At 43.2% G+C, this 20,644-nt stretch overlaps 3 protein-coding genes across 3 annotated transcripts in view; 1 reads left to right on the top strand and 2 right to left on the bottom strand.

The window, feature by feature from the left end:
- The first annotated feature begins 146 nt into the window (after nucleotides 1-146).
- On the top strand, nucleotides 147-2,893 carry LOC309337019 (uncharacterized protein). Its single transcript, XM_081853645.1, has 3 exons — nucleotides 147-289; nucleotides 1,772-1,973; nucleotides 2,202-2,893. Exons 1-3 carry the CDS (start codon nucleotides 259-261, stop codon nucleotides 2,383-2,385), a joined length of 417 nt encoding a protein of 138 aa, XP_081709771.1. The 5' UTR covers nucleotides 147-258; the 3' UTR covers nucleotides 2,386-2,893.
- A 957-nt stretch (nucleotides 2,894-3,850) lies between these two features.
- Nucleotides 3,851-17,358, bottom strand: LOC309331348 (protein lifeguard 3-like). Its single transcript, XM_081843469.1, has 9 exons — nucleotides 15,469-17,358; nucleotides 13,262-13,341; nucleotides 12,657-12,751; nucleotides 12,387-12,451; nucleotides 11,631-11,684; nucleotides 11,052-11,102; nucleotides 10,245-10,284; nucleotides 9,483-9,535; nucleotides 3,851-4,684 (listed from the first exon to the last, which is right to left on the bottom strand). Exons 2-9 carry the CDS (start codon nucleotides 13,311-13,313, stop codon nucleotides 4,525-4,527), a joined length of 570 nt encoding a protein of 189 aa, XP_081699595.1. The 5' UTR covers nucleotides 13,314-13,341; nucleotides 15,469-17,358; the 3' UTR covers nucleotides 3,851-4,524.
- Nucleotides 17,359-18,230: 872 nt separating this feature from the next.
- The window catches only part of LOC309336851 (protein lifeguard 3-like), a 34,660-nt gene continuing 32,246 nt past the window's right edge, over nucleotides 18,231-20,644 (bottom strand). The window contains exons 10-12 of the mRNA XM_081853277.1: nucleotides 20,016-20,111; nucleotides 19,427-19,480; nucleotides 18,231-18,846 (exon numbers count right to left, since the gene is read on the bottom strand). Coding sequence (XP_081709403.1) covers nucleotides 18,700-18,846; nucleotides 19,427-19,480; nucleotides 20,016-20,111 — 297 coding nt within the window. The 3' untranslated portion in view covers nucleotides 18,231-18,699. The remainder of the gene's footprint in view (nucleotides 18,847-19,426; nucleotides 19,481-20,015; nucleotides 20,112-20,644) is intronic.

Below are 20,644 nucleotides of genomic sequence, written 5' to 3'. Positions count from 1 at the left end.
AGCGAAGCGGATCGGAACGGGCTAGCGAATCGGAGGAGGGGTCATCAGCGCGGACTCCCTCATTCGCCAGCTCTGCGTTCCGAGCCAGAGGGCCGCCTCCTCCTCCTCCTCCTCCTCCTCCTCCTAGAAGGAGCGCCTTCGTTGCCCATGTGACCCCTCGCCGTCGCGAAAGGGAGTCATGGGAGTTGTAGTGTCGGGTTCGCTTCCTTCTCCTCGACCTTGCTAGTACCTGGCGCGCAGCGGGAGGAAGCGAGAGAGATGGCGGCCGCTTGCAGGGTTCGAATGCAGGGTAGGGAGGGGAGGCGCGGCTGCCCGTGCAATGCGACCTTGTTGGGGAGGAAGCGGGGTCTGGCATCGGGGAGGAAACAGCGAGCGGGTCGGCTGGTGAATTAGGCGGCGGCGGAGGAGCAGCTGCTGCTGCTGCTGGGGCTGGTTAGGAGAGGAAGAGGTGTCGCCTAGAGAGCTCTGTGGCTGTGCTGAGATTCCCAGCCAGGGCCCAGGGCTCTGCCCCACAGTAGTTGTTTTAAATGTCACTTTTTGGTGCAACTCCCCCAAAAAACAGCGGCGAGCGGCAGACTCAGACCAAATCCTGGGCATAAATGCCGTCGATCAGCTGGCAAGCAAAGCAATGCAGGGCAGCAAAGCCCCCGCCCGGCACAGGAGGGCCAGAAAGAAAGGCTTCCCAGGCTGGAGGATTCTGCAGTTCTGCCCTCCGTAAAATATGGGGGCTGAAACAATGAACATTTGTGAATAAAAATATGTGTTGTTTCCCACCGTTAGGTCAGGTAAACGGAAGCAAAGGAGTAACAGGGAAAGTATACCTTGGCTGTACCCACACTAGGGCATTGATACATAACGGGGGTGATTTTTTGTGTGTGTTGTCCACACAGCACTTTCAATTTTATGCCTCTTTTTTCCTTTCCCCACTAGTGGGTGGCACTTGGTGGAATATATTCACACTGTATGTGGTTGACCCTCCTCTCAATTAGTATTTACCTCCATAAGCTTTGGAAACCGGAGGTCCACTGTAGGCATGCAGGCAGGAATTTATTTAGCTATCCACACACACCTTAAGAAAATTGTCTGTGGGATAGCCTGACAAGCTTTCCACCAAAACCAACTTTTCAGGCAAGTTTCAAAGTAGGCAAAATGACCAATGATTGATTGGTTTTTTAATACAAGGGTTTTTTTTAATCTACCAGATGTGTGCAAAAAAAGCAGGTTTAAAAATGCTCCCCGTTTGTTGTACCATGCTGCAACAACAGCCCATGGAGGAGCACTTTGTAAATCATGGCCAGGTAGGTGAGGGCACAGACACCTCCAATCCCCAGAGCCTTGTTTTTATTTTAATAGAGCTCCTTTGCACTTCAGCAGCTCTGTGAAGAAGAGGACAGTCATGCCTGCCAAAATATCCTTCCATGGAATTTGTTCAAAGCACAGAAGCCGTATTAATTTTCTGCATCTGACTGGCATTTTAGTCTCCTGCCAGGATTTGTTATACCAGAATTGTCCCAAGGATCAGGCACGTTAAAAGACACTTTGCAATATGCTGACAAACACACTATGGATGACCTCTTAAAAGACAGCTTAGGAACTTTGCTGAGGCACACCTAGAAGCACAAATGCATAGGATCAGACCACTAGGCACATTTTCATGTACATAAACTAAAAGGGTCAACGTTACTCAGTGAGTTTAGGACATAGCATTGGTGGATAAATCTAGATGAAATGTTTAAAAGTACAATTTCACTATAGTGTGTCTCCTTTGCAGGCCTTCTTTCTGCCACTATGAACCGAGCTGTAGGCTTAGGTGTGCCTTTCAGAACTCCTGCCCGATCCTTCCACAGGAGCTGCAGGGCTTTGGAAGAATTACAGACAAAACCACAGTCTGGTGGAAAGACCTATGAACATGTGGAGTATATTCCCACAGGGAGGAAGGGCAAGAACCCCATGAAGGCAGTTGGCATTGCTTGGTGAGCATCATTTCATCAGTTTGTTTTATGATCTCCCCAGGTTAGCTGTCCATCTTGCAGCCTACAATGCCAGGCAACTCAGTTTGATGGAAATGCTAAGGAACCCTTGAATATATGGGCTGAGTATGGGAGTGGAAGGATATCAGGCTGTGGTGTGAGACTGAACAGCCCCAAGCAAAATCTTCCTGGGAGCAAGTTGTGGCTTATGTATTCTTTGCCTCTCTCCAGGGCCATTGGTTTCCCTTCTGGCATCATCCTTTTCCTCCTCACTAAACGAGAAGTGGACAAGAACCGTCTGAAGCAGCTGAAAGTCCGCCAGAAAATGAGGGCATCCAATGAGGGAGAATATGAGAGAGAGCGATACAGGACAGCATTGCGAGAAACAGAGGGACTTGCTCAAACGAAGTCCTAGCCCTGGGATGAAAGTGGCTAGAACTCTCAATCGTTGCCATTTTTAAGATGCTCTATCTCTGTACCAGAGTACTTTGCAGTGTATTGGAGTACCTTGCAGGTATTGGCTTCTGCCACCAGCAGTTATCCCGGTGCATTCTCTGAATCTGCGTGAGACACCATACAGCACTGTATGAAATATGGTCAGCTGATTTCTCATGATGCCTTTGTGTGGGGTTAAGCAGAGGTTATCGATAAATTCCCTACCATCACCAACATTAGATGTGTCCTAGGAAAACAGCACTGCAGTCTGGCTTGGCATCAAGTTGTAGGTATCTTGGGTTAAAAGATGATCTTCTTGTGGGTCTGAGTAATATTTAGGCGGGGTGTGGAATTATAAGCGCAGGGACAGTAGTTATGTAAGGAATGTTTGGCAGCGAGGACCCATTAAGTCCATCTTCTTGTACTTTCTAGATCAGCAGCATATTTAGGAATAAAACTGTGTTCTTATCACATTTTTTACAATAAAATTTGCCAGAGGGGAGACCAGGTCTCACCATTCACACCTTGCCAGATTGGCATAAAAATGTCCCATTAAATCCTTGAAATTGAAAGTGTGAAGTCTGATTCATTGCAGATGCAGGTTTATTTTGAGCATGTGGTGAACCGACTGGCTATAATCCAACAATCTGTCATGCATGCTTTAGCTCAGATTCCTGCATTGCAGGGGGTTGGACTAAATGACCCTTGGGGTCCCTTCCAACTCTTAAGATTCTATGATTCTTGTGTGTGAATAGCACAATATTTGATTTCCTAAACACTGGCGGTATCATTACAGGGTCCTTTCTAGCATATTAAATCAATTGCTGTTTGTAACCATTTTTGATAGTCAAATGTATTGTTCCCATGTCTCTTCCACAGAGTGCCTTCTGCCATCCTGCACACCTATAAAAGTGTGGTGTTAGTTCCACTGTAATGTTACAGTTGGCACAAACACCACTCACAGATTTCAATAACTTCCCTAATGACTAGGATTGTGTAGCAATACCAGCAAGCTGCGAGATGAAGTAAAAGGAACAGCTGTTTCTAGTCAGTTCCACAAACCATTAAGTGTCCAGACACTGCATTTATGGTATTATTAAATTACATAGATTAAAAGTATAATTTTTCAGTGTTCTTCCCCCACCCCATACATGGGTTTTAGAGCATGTGTTTTAATTCTCATAATTAATAGTTGGGTGCATTTCATTTTTTAAAAAAGAGGCGTTTATATTTTTTGTAACTCATGCCAATTTGAGGGTGGGTCAAGTAAGATAGGGGGCTAACAATCCTGCAAAGGTCATCCTTAATCATTCTTGCTCTCTACAGGGGAGGCATTTGTTTTATGAGAAATAAAAGGGACTATGTGGTCTTATTCTTGACAAAGAATCCATCTCTTTCACTTATTGAGGGCCGTGTTAAGAGACATATATATATAATACAATAACTTTTAGGAAAGATTATTTATTACAACAGCAGTCATAAAGAAGAAACACACGGAAAAATTGCATACACAGGTTAAATTGCCGTGTTGGCACTTTGCGATAAATAAGTGGGTTTTGGGTTGCAGTTTGAGCACTCGGTCTCTAAAAGGTTCACCATCACTGGCCTACATCAAACAGTGCTATATTAAGACAGTTGCCGTAATCTCTAATATGTAACAAGAATGGACAGTTGGCTTATTTTAAACATATATATTTGCAGTTACAGCTAAGAGAGCGGAACTTCACTGGAAGGTCTATATTTCTTGCCTGCATATGTTGCAGAAAAATGTAAAAATTACAGGCTCCAATCCAGGAAATCAATTTGTGCCCATGACACTGAAACCAGCGGGGTTTAAATCAATTGTGACTATAACACATCTCATGGATTTCAACAGGACCTAAGCGCAACTAACTCTCTGCAATTGAGCATTTTCATGCAGTCAAATTTCATGCAAAATTTTAATGGCCATACAAAAATGCCTTAGTGGCAGAGTGGTTATGCATCAGCTTTGTGTACCATCAGTATAGGATCTTTGCAAACAACAGACTCCTGTGCTGGTGAAGAGGGAAAAGGTGAAGAAACTTTTCGCCCAAATGCTGAAACAAAGTCCTGGCCCTAAGTACAGGTCCCACAGTCCCTAATTCCTGCCCACAAGCCTTGTGAAGGAGAGGAAGATGTAGATGACATCTATGTAGATCTGGATGGCTCCATAAATGTAATCCTCGGGACTGATGGCGTATTTCCTGTTCCCCAGCAGCAGCTGAGTGTCATAAGCAAGGAACTGTAAGGAATCACAAAGCAGCAATTAGCCACATCATTCAATAAACGGTCTATCTTTAAAGCTTCCTTCTTTCCCCATCAACAGCCTTTGATTCCCACCTCAACCATTGGGTAAAGCTGATTTGATTTCCTGCTCCCCACCTGTTCCTGATGTAACTCTCCACTCACTGCTTCTTCCCTGGCTAGGGAACCATTTTGTGGTTTGCCTCAGGTGCCAAAATGTATTGGGCTGGGGCTGCCATGATCCCTCTGATTTCCCCCTCCCCACACCAGCTATTGATTAAGGTGCAGGGGGCAGCTATGTGGGACCAAACTAAATGAAAAATGCTGTGTCTAGTTTGGTCGAGAGTTTCCCACTTAGTCATCTGTAAACTTTTCTTAAGCCTATTGCAATATAGCAAGGCCCTGTCTGTACACCCTTTAAAGCCCACGTCTTCAGCAGCTGCATGGGATGGGTGTTGGGAGCACTTTCACCAACCCTCTGATCACAGGAACAGCAGAGCACAGCATTCCTCTGGAACAGGTCCTGGTGCAGTGGACTCACATTTGCTATTGTGAGCACCTCAAATGCAGCAGAGTAATGGAAATGAAACAGTGGAGATTTTGTTGCATACCTAACTTTATTACTACTACAAAACAAAAGAACATAACGGACATGCATGAGAGAACCAGCTCTCTCATACTGCCACCTAGTCTCTAGACAGATCAAAGAAAAACCAGCACAGTGCTAGGGACAGAAGTCTGGAAGAGTGGTTTCCGCCCCCAAAGGAATTAGGAGCGAATTTCTTAACTACTACAGAAATTTGTATAAAGACCAAGAGAGAGCCGGTCTAAGAAAGATAGAAAGATTTATAAAGGATAAAGGGGGACAAAAAATCCCAATAGAGGGAAAACAAAAATTGAACACTCCAATTGAAAATGTGGAAATAGAGGAGGCAATCAGAGATCTAAAGAGGGGCAAAGCACCAGGCCCCGATGGATTCACTGCCGGATACTATAAAGAAATGAAAACTATTTTGGCGGGACCTCTGAAAAAGACTATGAACAATATACTAAAGGAAGGAGAAATCCCAGAAACCTGGAAAGAGGCATACATCACGTTCATCCCAAAACAGGATGCAGACTTAACCCAAGTTAAAAATTATAGACCAATCTCATTATTAAATATGGACTATAAGATATTTGCAGGAATTCTGGCAAGAAGGTTAAAAAAGGTGCTAGCAGATATTATACATAAGGACCAGGCGGGATTTCTGCCAGGCCGGTTGATGAGGGATAATACAAGAAATATTATCGATATGCTAGAATTCTTGTCTGTCAGGATTGATAAACAAGTTATAATGATGTTCATCGATGCCGAAAAGGCGTTTGATAATGTGATATGGAATTTTATGTTAAAAAACCTAGAACATATGAATGTAGGCAATGACTTCTTTAATGGGGTAAAGGCAATATATACAGAACAGAAGGCCAAACTGATCGTGAACAATATGTTAACAGAAGAGATAAAGATACGGAAAGGAACGAGACAGGGATGTCCGCTCTCCCCGCTGTTATTTATAACAGTGTTAGAAGTTCTCCTAAACTCAATAAGGCAAAATGGGAATATAAAGGGAGTGATCTTAGGTCAGAATATTTATAAAACAAAAGCATTCGCAGATGATCTAGTAGTAATGACAGAAGATCCAGTAACCTCAATAGAAAAAATATTGAAAGAAATGGAACTATTTGAAGAAGTAGCGGGGTTTAAACTAAATAAGACAAAAACAAAGATGATATGCAAGAATATAGATTCAAGGACAATAGAATTAATTCAACAGCAATCACAGATAGAGATGGTCAAAAAAGTTAAATACCTCGGCATTTGGCTAACACCTAAAAACATAGACTTATATAAAAATAACTATGAGCCGATATGGAGGGAAATAAAGAGAGATTTAGAAAAATGGGGACGGCTGAAACTGTCATTATGGGGAAGAATTAACATAATTAAGATGAATGTATTACCAAGATTAATGTTTCTTTTCCAGACCATCCCTATAATAAAGGGGAGTAAGATCTTTAAGGAATGGCAGAGGACAGTCTCGAGATATATATGGCAGGGCAAAAGACCCAGAATACAATTTAAACTACTGACAGACGTAAGGGAAAGGGGGGGCTTTGCTCTGCCAGATTTGAGACTATACTACGAGGCATCATGCCTAAGCTGGCTAAAAGACTGGGTTAAGTTGGAGAATACGGAGCTACTCGATCTCGAGGGCTTCGACATTTACTTTGGTTGGCACGCCTACTTGTGGAAGGATAAGATGAAAGCACACAAGGGGTTTGGCAATCACATCTTCAGAGGGCCGCTAATTGAAGTGTGGGAAAGATATAAAAATGTGTTAGAGCCGAAAACACCACACTGGCTATCACCTCTTGAAATAACAAGCATAAAAACCACCAATATGAGGAAAAACTGGGCAACATACAATCAGCTAGTAACGAAGGTAGATGGGAAATGGAGAACTAAACCTTATGAACAAATAAAAGAACATGTCTACGACTGGCTTCACCATCAACAGGTGAATCAGATGTTTAACAAAGACATTAGAGAAAGAGGCTATGTGGATAAAGACTCTAATTTCCAGACGGAGATAATAAATAGTAAAACGAAAATTATATCTAAGATGTACAAGATGTTGTTAGATTGGAATTTAGGAGATGAGGAGGTCAAATCAGTGATGATCCGCTGGGCAAAGGATATAGGGCACAGTATACAATTTGAGGACTGGGAAAGATTTTGGAAGGACGGGTTGAACTTCACGGCGTGTACTGTAATAAGGGAGAATGTTATGAAGATGTTCTACAGATGGCACTTGACACCCATGAAACTCTCAAAAATGTATAAGGTGGACAACAAGTGCTGGAGGTGTAAAGATGCAGAGGGCTCCTTTTACCACATGTGGTGGGAGTGTAGAAAGGTTAAACAGTTTTGGGAGAAGGTTTATACGGAACTAAAAAAGATACTAAAATACACGTTTTTAAAGAAATCCGAAATCTTTCTATTAGGAATATTACGACAAGAGATAAAGAAAGAAGATAGCAGATTGGTATACTATGCGGTAACGGCTGCAAGGGTGGTAATAGCCCAGAGGTGGAAACAGCAAGAAACTCCAACAGTGGAAGAGTGGAGATCTAAATTATCGGAATATGCAGAGCTTGATAAACTAACGGGGAAAATTAGATATAGGAAAGACCAAGTGTTCATCAAAGATTGGGGAAAGTACGTAGATTATCTGGAATGTATTAGTGAAGGTCAAATAACGCTAAAGGGATTTAAAGATGCACTGTGAAAGACTATGGGTTATTGTTCAAAGTAAATAGAAAACAAAATTAGATATAATGACAATATAAACGATGGAACGTGTAACTTTATTTATTGCTTCGAATGATTCGCAGCCAAGCTGAAGGAAGTCCTGAAAGAAACAGCTATGTTATAGGAGCATTGTAAGAACAGTGGTTTTGTGTACTTTTTCTGTTGGTGTTTTGTGTAGGTTTTCTTTGTCTATGTCTTGTTGGTGTTCTTTTCTTTTTCTGTGTCGATTTTGGTTTTCTTTGTGGAACAAATAATAAAAATTATTGATAAAAAAAAAAAAGAAAACCACAAAAAAAAAAGAAGTGCCTGGCGTGCTCTGGTCCATGGGGTCACGAAGAGTCGGACACGACTAAACGACTAAACAACAACAACAACAACAACTTTTCAAACTTGAGGGGTTGTATCCAATGCTCCAGCCACATGATTTTGCTGGTGCAAACATAGGAAAATAGGAAGCTGCATTATGCCAAGTCAACCTTTCAGTTCATCCAGCTCAGTTATGCCTACACTGACTGGCAGCAGCTCTCGAAGGTTTCAGGCAGGTTTCTCTCAGCCCTAGGAATTGAAGCTGGGAGCATCTGCACGCAGAACAGGTCTCTATCATTGAGCCAAGACCCTTCTGCTTCCTCTCCTCACCCTGTGCACCTACAAAATGTGCTCCATAGGACCCCCCAATGCTCCAGAGCTGATTTTGAGGGCATGCAGGGGGCTGGAGGGGACAGGAGAGGAAGCAGCTCTGTGGCACACAACCAAGTCCATTGTGCCAGCAGAGCTGCAGCGTTGAATATCATCCTCTTATATCCAAAAACAAGGCCACTTCCAAAATTGCATTATCAAAAACTTGCCCATATTTTTTCACCAAGAAGGAACACCATTTATTTCATCAAGAATCCACTTGATTGTTTGCTTCTCTCACAGTGCAATCCTAGGGATGTTTACTCAGAAATAAGCTCCACTATGTTCAGTGGAATTTCCCCAGTAGCAATTAAAGAATCTAGTGGGGGGGGGTGTTGTTGTTTTTTAAGGAGAGGCTGGACAGCCATCTCCCAGGGAAGCTGTGGCAGCAGACTGCCTGCATCAGCAGGAAGTTGGAGTAGATGACCTTTGGTCAGTTCAACTCCAAGCACCCATAATTCTAGGTTTGTTTAGGATTGCAGACTTAATTTTGCATTATTGGCTATTGTTTCCCTCACTACTACCTCCTGTACTTTCCACCTGCTGAACTTTTCACATTCTGTCAGGATGTTAAATTATTTCCACACTTTTGCTATGCAATTTTTAATTTAATTTAATTTTATTTTTTTGCAGCCACAACCATAGAAATGAGTTCCATGCAGAGGGGTGAAAAGGGATGTGCAGTAGCGTCTGGGGATATGACCTATTTGGAGACATTTTCTAAATCCAGCTCAGAAACAGCTTCCCACTGTGTAGGCCTCTACTGTATCACTTCCATTTACCACTTTGCACAGTACCTTGCGATTGTGCCAGTCATGAATGCCGTGGACATGGTCTAGGGAAAATCAGAAAACAAAACAAAAATTAACAGAGCACCATCTGCACTAGAGATGGTGAAAATGTGGCCTTCCAGATCTAACAGATTCCGTAATCTGTGGCCACTGACCATCATGGCTGGGACATATGGGAGTTGGAGTCCAACAACATCTGGAGGGTCACAGATTCCCCACTTCTGACCTACAGCATCCTTTGACCCCCTAGTTACACATCAGGACAAATAGTTTCGGCTTCTTCCATTATTTACATAACAGAAATACTTTATCTGCTACTCTATGCTGGCCCTTTTCCTATCACTATGGCAATCATCCAGTCAGCACAAGCTTTTCACCTCACCAGATGGAACAACCCACCCCCACCCCACTTTTCCCTACATACTTTTCTGTGTCTTCTCTCATACACACCCAAAGTCAATTTTGGGGGTGTGGGGAGAAGAAAAGGGGGAAAGCCCACTTCCACTAGCAAGGCTAGTTAGTTGATCCCAATATTTGATATACAAAGGTGTTCTGAATTTATGAAAAGGGGATAGAATTGCAAGTATTTATTTTTTACATACTAAACCAATTTGGACAATTTATTTTGCTTGAAAATTTGTGGCGAGTCAAATGCATTGCCCTACACTTCATCTTAGACCCTTCTTCCACCATCTCCCCCCAATAGAGATTTTGCATCATTCGAATGCAAACCACACAAAAAACTGTACTTACAAAGATAGTCATGAGGATTATGTTCCATGGGAAGCGCCTCCTGAAAGACACCGGCAAGAGAGTCAGAGAGTACGTGCAGGCGGTCTCACCTCAAGAAAAGGAGCCTTCTGAGAGAATTCAACATACTGATGACACTGCACTTCAAATCTCCTAATGCATGGGTAGGCAAACTAAGGCCCGGGGGCTGGATCCAGCCCAATCACCTTCTAAATCCGGCCTGCGGACAGTCTGGGAATCAGCGTGTTTTTACATGAGTAGAATATGTGCTTTTATTTAAAATGCATCTCTGGGTTATTTGTGGGGCCTGCCTGGTGTTTTTACATGAGTAGAATATGGGCTTTTATTTAAAATGCATCTCTGGGTTATTTGTGGGGCATAGGAATTTGTTCATTCCCCCCCCCCAAAAAATAATATAGTCCGGCCCCCCACAAGGTCTGAGGGACAGTGGACCGGCCCCCTGCTGAAAAAGTTTACTGACCCCTGTCCTAATGGCTGCTCCCAGCGGCTTTATGGAGATGTTAACTTGGGGAAAATACAAGTTCCCTGTAGTACCCCACAGCACAACTGACAGGGAACTGAGTCAGCCAGTAGTTCTCAATCTGAACTGGCCCTATGGACAGAAGTGAAGCCACTGTACCAGAGAGCTGGCCAAGTAAGATACCAAGGCAATTTATATCCAAAGCCATTGTCAAAATGCTAACTCCTTTGACAAGTCCATCTTCTGTCGTTGTCCCCTCCTTATGAATCCCAGCAAATGTTGAAACTCTGTTTTTTGTGTGATCACAAATGTCGTCAACAGATAGGTACTGGATGCTTCTACACAAGGCCAGCACAAGGTAGCAGATCAAGAATACAGCACTAGGGATGAAAAAAAGAGAGAGAGAGATGACTTATTTAAAACTAGCTGGCAACTCTAATAAATAAACAGCTTTCCAAATGTAGGAGCTCCCTCAAGCCCTTCTTGAACCATGAAGGGAGATAGCCTCCATACAAAAATAATATCCCTCCCATCAATTGACTATGCATGTTTGTTATTTAATTTAATAGAATTTATGTACTTTCTAAACATCAACAGCATTTTACATAAAATATAAAAAGCGCATTAAAATTACCAGTAAAATCAGATGTCAACGTTTCATCAGGAAACTATGGATGAAGAAGGCAGGTTTCCTCTAGGGAAGGATACCATGTGCAACTTATTCCCCAGAGGCCCCCTGCACAACACAGCCATTGTGCTGTTATGAAATGGTAGTGATGGAAGTTACAGGAGAGGCAGGGTGAGAGAATCTGACATGAAGCAGCTTAGCTGACCAGTAGAGCAATCTGTCTTGGCAACAGGTCAAGAGCGGAATTTGGCTCTGCATCTGTATAGGGAGTGATACTTACTAAGATACATAGTACAGGGCAATATTCCTTTGCACATAATGGCTCACAGGGTGTCTGTGGAGAAGGAAGAGAGCACAAGATGAGATACCTGCCCTGGTTCTTGCAGTTCTGTACTGCCAGAATAGTTTCTGGATCAGAACATTGTGGGCAGAATCCAGCTGGATTTTGGAGGAGCATTTTGCCATTTTTCCGTAGTGAAAATGATGAAACTTTGCAAGGACAAGGTTTTTAAATTTATGTTTTCCATTTAAAAGACAAAATTATAACAATGGAGAAACGATGCACTGGTGAAATTCTTTCATTGCATAATTTTGCATGTTTTTTTTTAATGGGCAAAAAGAAAAAGGGGGAAAGAACCCATTCAAATATCTCTTTATTAAAGATTTTGAGAAAAGCCAAGGTCACAAAATAAAGTATCCCCTCCCATCTAGAAAAAAGTTCCACAAAACAAGCCCAAATGACAGAGAGGCAGATATTTGAATAATTTCACCACTTTAAAATTGCAGGACAGATTAAAAAACAAATAAATTAAAAACAAATCAACATAAAATACTTTTTTTCCTGATTTTAGGGAAATGGCACAGGTACAGAATTTCATCTTCTACAATCTAGAATCTGAATTTCCAAATGCAGCTAAATGGGAACAGAAGTAACCAGATGTCAGAATAGTGGGGTAGAACTGGTTCATTCTGATAACCCCTACCTTTAGAGTCCCAGAACCCCTCCAGAGTTCTAGCAGAGCACCAGAAAACTTACGAAAAAGTGAAGAGTGCAGCGATGCCCACAGTCACCAACAGCTGAAGGGTGATGATGCTGTAGACCTGGTCATGAAGACAAACAAGATATGAGCATCTGCATATATATATATAAATGCAAACAAGCATGTTGCAATTTACAGATGCCAAGATAACCCAGTAGCAAGATCAGATTCACATGAATGGTGACTGTTGCTGAACTGTGTACTAGAGCACCTTGACCCTATCATATATGCCTTCTCCCTCTCCCTCAAAGTGCCTTCAGACTTACCTTGCGAATGAAAGTTTGCCGGACATTCTTGTCAACCCAACAAGCAATGCGAAAACCCCCATCTTCCTCTGCGAGACACTCCAAATCTGTTGTATCTGATGACAAACAGCAACATTTGTTAATGTAAATTTCAAAGCCACAAGATCTGGATGGTACAGATTCCACCCTAGGGCCCATAGACGCTGCTGAAGCATTGCTTTTCCACACTTAGCATGAAGTAGAATTCAAACAGTGGTTCAACAGGACCTTTAACATGGCACTATATTATCCATCAATACCCACTGCCATCCCAATAGTTGTTGGTAGCCCCCACCAGTGGCTACCATTTGTAGTTTAAGAAATATACATTCATACCTCGGGTTAAAGTTCCTTCAGGTTGAGCGTTTTTGGGTTGCGCTCCGCAGCGACCCAGAAGTAATGGAACATGTTACTTCCAGGCTTGCCTAATACCTGGCGCCTCTCCTCATACCAGCTCTCCTTTCCTCCCTGTTTGTGGAGATTCTCCTGTCCCCAGCAATTCACAATATTCTCACCCCTCACCCCTCTACCACCGTTCTTGCAGAATCTCTGCTTTTAACCAGGTGAATCGAAGTATGCTCTCGCACCTGCAGCTCCAGTTTTCTTGCCATCATAGGGAGGTGGACTCTGCTCTGCCATGATGTGTCAGGGAGGCTTAGCACAGCACCTGGAAAAAACCAAGGAAGTAAACCCTCATTATCACTTGGAGAGTGAAAACAAACATAAAATACAGGATGCAAAATACAACATGCCCATCCCTGAGGCAGCACCCCTTCTCTGAACTGCTGGTTCTGAACACACCAGGCCAAAGGAGCCCAGCAAGGTGTGCCAAACATAAAGAGTAAGGGAAAAGGTGTTGGATCCAGAGTGCAGCATTCAAAATTCACCAGGTACCAGGGGAATTTTGCTCCTGGCTATCAGCCACTTGCAACCAAGTGAAGATGCCCAGGTGCCAGGATGGTGTCTGATGTCTCCACCATCTGGAGCTGCATGCTTAGGCATCCTTGGATCTTGACTGTTTTCACCCACAAGCAACACATTCTGTAGAATTCTATCCATTATATTTGAATTTCGGAAACCAAAAAGTCATATTGAAAAATACAACTTCCAAGCCGTCTGGGACCCAAATGACAACTAGGCATTCTGTTTTGGCAACTGTAGCCCTGGTTTAAAGAGCCATTTGAGTTTCTAACACTGCCAGAGTGACTGCTTATTTCCAGAGAGGCTAGCCTTCAGGAGGCTGTAAAGGCAGGACTATAAAGAACAAAGATGAGGGAGTTGTCCTTCAGCAATATTGGGAGGCCCAATGGTCCTCCATCGCTGTTTTTGAGACTATCAATGTTTCTAAGAACAATTAATACAACTGCAAGAATACCATGATATGTGAATAACATACATGCTTTAAATTGGCACTGCATTTTACATCCGTCAAAGTCATGGAAACACAGGTGCCTATCTAGTTCTGTATCCTGTTCTTATGGTGGTCAACCATGTGTGTGGAGCAACAGGTGATTTCCAGCAAACAGGTATTCAGAGGCATACTTACCTAGTGTTATCTGGCTCCCACAGATATACTTATCCCTCCATGACTTTGTCTAATCCTCTTTTAAAGCCATCCAAGTTGGTGGCCATCACTTCCTCTTGTGGGATTGAATCCCATCGTTTTGACTACATGCTGTTTGAAGAACGTACCTTCTTTTACCTGTCTCAAAACTTCCAGCATTCAGTTTTGCAGTCCAGTTCCAGTATCAGGAGAGGGGGAGATGAACTTCTTTCAATCCACTTTCTCCACATCATGTATAATCTCATACAACTCTATCTTGTCCCTTCTTACTCAGTTTTTCCAAACTAAAAAGCCCCCAAAGTCGCAACGGTTTCATCCACACAGGAGAGTTCTTCCACCCACGATCATTTTGAGTAATGAAGATCTACTTTCTGCAGCAATTCACAGCAAGCAGCACTGTACATCAAATAAACCTCAAAATACCTCACTGACAAGGCCATCTTCCTCAAACAAGTATCTTCCATAAACTTTGAAACACTGCAATTCAAAGGAAATGGCTTCAAGACATACTCAAACTTACGACTCTCTGGGGCATTTCTTAATATTATTTCTTAATAGCACAATTTCATGGCATACTTTTGCCGGTTTGCCTGAATCAGCGGCTTACATGAACGTGTTGGAGCAGGTAAAGAACCATTACTGCTCCATTATGGAACAAGAGCATTCGAACAGACTCACCATGCTTAGTATCAACTGTTGCATGGCACAAAAGCTACATTTCCACCTCAATAATTAGTGCATTTGCACAGAAAAGGAACGCTTCCGTTATTTTTTTTTAATCAAATGACGTCTCACTCTTTTTTTAAGAGCCTTATTTTGATATTTTTGCATTGTCGTTATTATGGGCTAAGGATCTCTGAAGCTGGAAGTGTCCTGGGCCTGTCTGGACCCGAGAGGGTCTGCTCGCACGTGCGATGATGTGGGTTTGAGAGTAGCGTTTATCCCTTAGTAGGTCCCGTCGGAAAAGTCACAGCCGAACACAAGTCCTTGTGCCAGTCGGTTTATTTCCAGGCAAAAATGTGCTGGAAGTTATTGATCCCCTCAAGATCAAATTAGACTCCACCCCCACCCCTGAATCTTAGCGTGGGAATTAAAATTAGACCTGAACTTTGGAGACTGAGACTTTTTCGCTGGCTAGAGCGATGCCCGTCCAAACCGAAGCGACCCCCTACGCCATGTGACCGAGCACGGGTACCCAATCCCTTGCCCCAAATTTCCCAGCATCCTCACCTTAACTCGTGTGCCTAGCTCCGGCGCCCTCGTCTCCCGTTGCCAAAGTTTTAGACCGAAAAATGACCTACGGCTCTTCGAAGTACCGGTAAATCCCGAGAATGATGGGAGAAAAGTTCCCAGAAATGACGAGGAAGTGATGGTCCCCTCCCTATTGCATGAAGCGGGCTATGGGATGGAGCGGGAGTGCCCCCAAGAGGAGAGCTGGAGCTATTGCAAGCTCCCCTTGTGTCGAGAGCTCAGAGAGGAAATGTTAGCACTGAGGTCAGAGGAAATTCCCTGTTCACCTAAAAAGTAGCACTAGAAGTCTTGGAAGACCCCACATCAGCAGATTTCCTCCTGGATTCAGTCCTTGTCCTGGAATCATGTACTAGCCACTACTGTTTGAACCAACATGCTGCTTCTGATAAACACTTTGGGCAATTGCAAGGTTAATATTCCTCCAAATTGCATAAATGCATAACACTTGCAGATAGACACACTTCTGGTTTTTGAGCACATCAGGGACAAGTCATTAAGGTAAGTCATAAATGGAGTCTGGTGTTGTAATCCATGCAAATAGACTCACTAAATGGGGTTGAAGCAGGACGTTGGGGTTGCGAAAGCCCAAAGATCATTGTAGGGTTAAGAGGGACACTTAAGGGTGGTGGCAGCGGCTGCCTCCCAGCACCTGCCACCTGAGGTGGTTGCTTCACTTTGCCTAATGATCAGGCCTGCATGCCCATTCTTTGATTTGTATTTCTATGGTTGGGAGAGTGTTACAGAGACATAAAAAAATGTATTGGGGAAGGAGCAAACATCAGCTTACAGCGCGTAGGCTTCAAGTAGTCTGGGAGTATAATACATGAGACTTTTGTGGTGTCAGAGTGATCAGACCTTTGTGCCTTAGTGAGACTGCAAGTGCACCTCAAAGTTGAAGAAAAAAACAGAATGCAAACACAAAGGAAACAGGAAACCCACAATAACAGAAAAGATTAGTTTAGAAACCACACCATGTTTCCTAGATCTTCTGAGACGGAAGGAGGAGTCAGCCTGCTAAGCAAATGGGCAACCAGTGTATGTATCTTGCCTAAAGGCTTTATATGCTCAGAGTCTCACTCCTGCCAGCAACGAAGCTGCAGTATTCTGCATTAACTGCAGTTTCCAAGGGAAGTAAAAGGTTAGCCCCACATAGAGTGCACTGCAGTAATCCAGTTTTGAAGTCACCAGTGAGTGCACTACTGTGGTCAAGCTCTCCCAGTCCAGGAAAAGCTGTAGTGGTTGCACCCGTTGCAGTGTAACATTGCATGCCAATCTGGGGAGACCATAAGTAACAAAAGGCACAGCCCTTTCGATGTCTGACTTGGGTTCCAATTGCTTCAGAACAGGTACACCCTTTCCCTCCCTTTCTCACTTTTTTTTTAAGCACAAGTCTGTGGCAAATCGTCATGCTTACAGTCTCTCTAGGCTTTTGGGATAAATAGGGATCCTTTAACTCTTTAGAACAAGGTGTGTATGCTGTATGATTTACTGTGCACATAACTACTGTCTGAAGCAGCACCCAACTATTGTCAACACTATCCTTTCCCCAATGTGGTGCCTGACAGATGTTTTAGACTACAACTCCCATCAGCCTCATCTGCACCTGGGTGACCCCATCAAATTCCACGACTTTCAGTATCACCCAGTTGTATTATTTGTTTTTGAGAAACCCATGCTGGGTCTCGGTAATCACAGCATCCTTTTCTAAGTCCTCACAGACCAACTGTTTAATTCTTTATTCTAGGACCTTTGCTGGTATTGATGTCCAGCTACCAGTCGGTAGTTATGAGGGTCTTCTTTTTTCTCCTTTTTGAAGATGGGGACTGTCATGAAGGAGTGATTCTGTAAGCAAGTATTGCTGGGTGGGGGCCCTCAGGCAGGTGTTAACAATTACCGTATTTTTTCACCCTGTAGGACGCACCGGCCCATAGGACGCACCTAGTTTTTTTGGGGGGGGGAGGAAAAAAATATTCCCCCCCCAGCCGCAGGAACTCCCGCAGGGCTCCCTAGGCTGCGGATAGCTTCCTGAAGCGCGGGGCGCTCTGCTTCAGTGTGCCCCGCGCTCCGGGCAAGCAGGCTGCTGTCCGCAGCCTAGGGAGCCCTGCGGGAACTCCCGCGGGCTCCCCAGGCTTATGGATAGCTTCCTGAAGCCTGGAGAGAGAGAGGGGTCGGTGCGCACTGACCCCTCTCACTCTCCAAGCTTCAGCAAAAGCCTGCATTCGCCCCATAGGACGCACACACATTTCCCCTTCATTTTTGGAGGGGAAAAAGTGCGTCCTATAGGGCGAAAAATACGGTAGTCCCCAAAGTGGGAGCAGATAATGGGGCTGCCTGCCAAGGGGAGGGAGAGAACACGCTGTAGACTAGACTGCCATTTGATTTCTGTAGCTGGTGCCAGAGAAGATGGCAATAAAGCCTGATAACCCATTCAGTGCCTACGTGTGAGTTATTAGAAGTATCTCCTCCTTGACAGGGACAACATTTGCCTGTCTCCAGCCTGCAGGGACACCGCCTGTTCTTCAAGAATTCTCAAAGATTATATAGATAGAGGCTCTGAGTTTACAGCTGCAAGCTCTTCTAGTTCTCTTATGTTTGTTTTGTATTTCATGTTGATGAATGTAATTATTACATTTGTATTTTTTATAATGAAAGTTAATAAACATTGTTTTAAGAATAATAATAATAATAATAATAAATGCAACCCGCATAACACTGCCCCCATCACATCAATCTGGGAGATCTTATTCAAAAATATAAATTTTATTTGCAGTTGTATAGTTGAGCCCTGGATCTTTGGATTTTCTAGCTGGAAGGGCCATCTACATTTTAGATAAGTAAGCTGACCAAAAACAAACAACCAAACAAAAAATACAAATAAGAGATAAGTTGAGAGGGCTAGGATACATCACTCCAAAGCAGTGATACAGATTCCTGTACCCAGGGCATCAGATACAAAAAGGGGATTCCACATGTGGAAATGGAGAAATAAACGACATCTTACAAATTAGAGTCAATATCTACAGCGTATACAATGTATCATATCTTATCTTTAGCTCTGTCCACTATGTGAATACCTTAGTAGTGTCTATACATTCTAGGAGGCGAGAGCAACGCAGCAGAACATTATATTAAGAAAATAAAAGTCAGGGGTCCCCTGAACTTCTAGGGAGGGTTGCCAAAGTTCTAGCACAGAGGCACGGCCTCAGCTTCCTAATCTCTGCTGCCCACAATCTGCAAGAGGAAGGTGAAGATGTAGACTATGTCTGTGTAGATCTTGAGGGCACCGTAGACATATTCCTCAGGGCTCATGGCGTGTTTTCTGTTGCCCAGCAGCAACTGGGTATCATAGGCAAGAAACTGTCAAAAGCCAAGAGGAAAGCAGTTAGTCACCAGTTTGAAGAAATTACCAAAATTTTCTTCATTCCCCGAGTTAGCTACCACAATCCATGCATTATTTTGGTACCTTTGTCATACTGCAACCACACCCATTGCCCTAATTACTACACCTCCACTCTGAGACACTTGCAATTAGCAACCTACCCAGTCACCCAAGATAACTAAAATTATATCTAGGTGGTGAGGTCTTCACTGCTGCAGAGGGTGAGCCACAAATGTAGCAGCCGTAGCACTGCCCATCACACTATGATGACAGCAAACCAGAATGAACCAGAAAGACATTAACTATTGTTTGGGAGGGAGAGCCACCACACAGCCCCCATTGAAGCTGTGCACTGGGCTCTTTCTTGCTCTCTGTTCTTACAGCCGTAAGCCTTTAAAGCTATCAAGGAAGTTGCTATCTACCCCACCTCCCCCCAGGGGATAGCACAAGATACAGGCAAGGTTATGTTCTCCCACCAAAATTGACTGCCTTGAGTCCTATTGATGTAGAGCAGGCAAGAAATTATATGTACACAATTATATATATATATCTACTAACCAGGGTGAAGGCAATGGCACCAATGCCTGCATACAGCATGTGGAGCCAATAGACCTGCAAGGAAAGAGAACCAAATGAGTCACTGGCCTGCAAGCGGAGTGTTTTGATTGAATTAAAACTTCACTGATAGCATCTCTAGGCCTGTCCATGGAGCACAAATAGGAGCAGCGGCTGGGAGTGGAATGTGAGCATCAGTACAGAGTCAGGACCCATTTGGAGGAACTGGAGAGTGCGAATTGAACATTTCAAAAAAGAAGGTTGGCAGGACACTGATTATCCAGAACCCCCACATCACTGAGCCAGACACTTGGTTAGTTGCAGTGATTTATCAGTATTAGCTGGTAACTGATGGGAGCATGCAGTGGTCAAATGCAAATCACACACACATGACCAATTGCTTGTAGCTGTAAAGCAGGGTAGGGAACCTGTGCCCGCCAGATGTTGCTGGATTCCCATCACAGCCCCAGACAGCATGGCCAATGGTCAGAGAGGATGGGAGTTGAACTCAAGCAACACCTGGAGGGCAACAATTTTACCATTTACATCACCAATCCCTTCCCAGGCCAAGCTTTCAGTGTCAGCTACTTACGTATTTGAAGGCCAGAACAATGGCTGTGATAATCCCAGTCACCATGACGACAATGCCCAACACACAGAACAAGCCGGTACAGGATGTGAAATCCACCTGCCAACAACAGCAAGACACATTTTGGGGGAAAGATGCAGATAGCAAGTAGCCCGCTCTACACAATACCACAATTTGCAGGAGACCTCTTTGCTCTACCAACTCCATGATACAGAAGACACACACACCAGGGTGGATTTGATTTAAATCACTAGTCAGGAAGACTTGATTTAAATCATATTTTCACAGAAAGACTCATTCTCGCTGGCATAATCTTAATATTTACAACCAGATGAAGGTTTCATTTTTGGAATAATAAATTTTCAGAGAAGTTTTTACAGTTATATCAAAAATTACTAATTTGGTAATACTATTAGAAATACATTGACAGATAATTATAAAATTATTGTGAGGTTTAATAAGTTAATTGTTTATATATGGGCAACTTTTCTGCTGTACTTTATTGGAAGGAGAAAAATAATCATTTCCTTAATAACAATTTAAACAATTTATTTAACTAAAACAATAACATTATAGCATATATATCCATGTTTGTTAACTGATGTGGTTAAACTTAAAAAAAAAAAACTTAG

Source organism: Podarcis erhardii, assembly GCF_964252035.2.
Source record: "Podarcis erhardii genome assembly, chromosome: 1".
Taxonomy (NCBI): Eukaryota; Metazoa; Chordata; class Lepidosauria; order Squamata; family Lacertidae; genus Podarcis; species Podarcis erhardii.
Note: the sequence above shows the minus strand (reverse complement) of the source record. Positions and strands in the feature narration are given on the sequence as shown.

Coding starts and splice junctions, on each gene's coding strand:
- LOC309337019 (XM_081853645.1), top strand. CDS start 259: ATGGCGGCCGCTTGCAGGGTTCGAATGCAGG. Junction 290..1,771: donor TTGCAGGGTTCGAATGCAGG/GTAGGGAGGGGA, acceptor TCTCCTTTGCAG/GCCTTCTTTCTGCCACTATG. Junction 1,974..2,201: donor AAGGCAGTTGGCATTGCTTG/GTGAGCATCATT, acceptor GCCTCTCTCCAG/GGCCATTGGTTTCCCTTCTG.
- LOC309331348 (XM_081843469.1), bottom strand. CDS start 13,313: ATGGCAGAGCAGAGTCCACCTCCCTATGATGGCAAGAAAACTGGAGCT. Junction 12,752..13,261: donor CAAGAAAACTGGAGCTGCAG/GTGCGAGAGCAT, acceptor GTTTGTCATCAG/ATACAACAGATTTGGAGTGT. Junction 4,685..9,482: donor GCAAGGTACTGTGCAAAGTG/GTAAATGGAAGT, acceptor CTAATTGCTGCT/TTGTGATTCCTTACAGTTCC.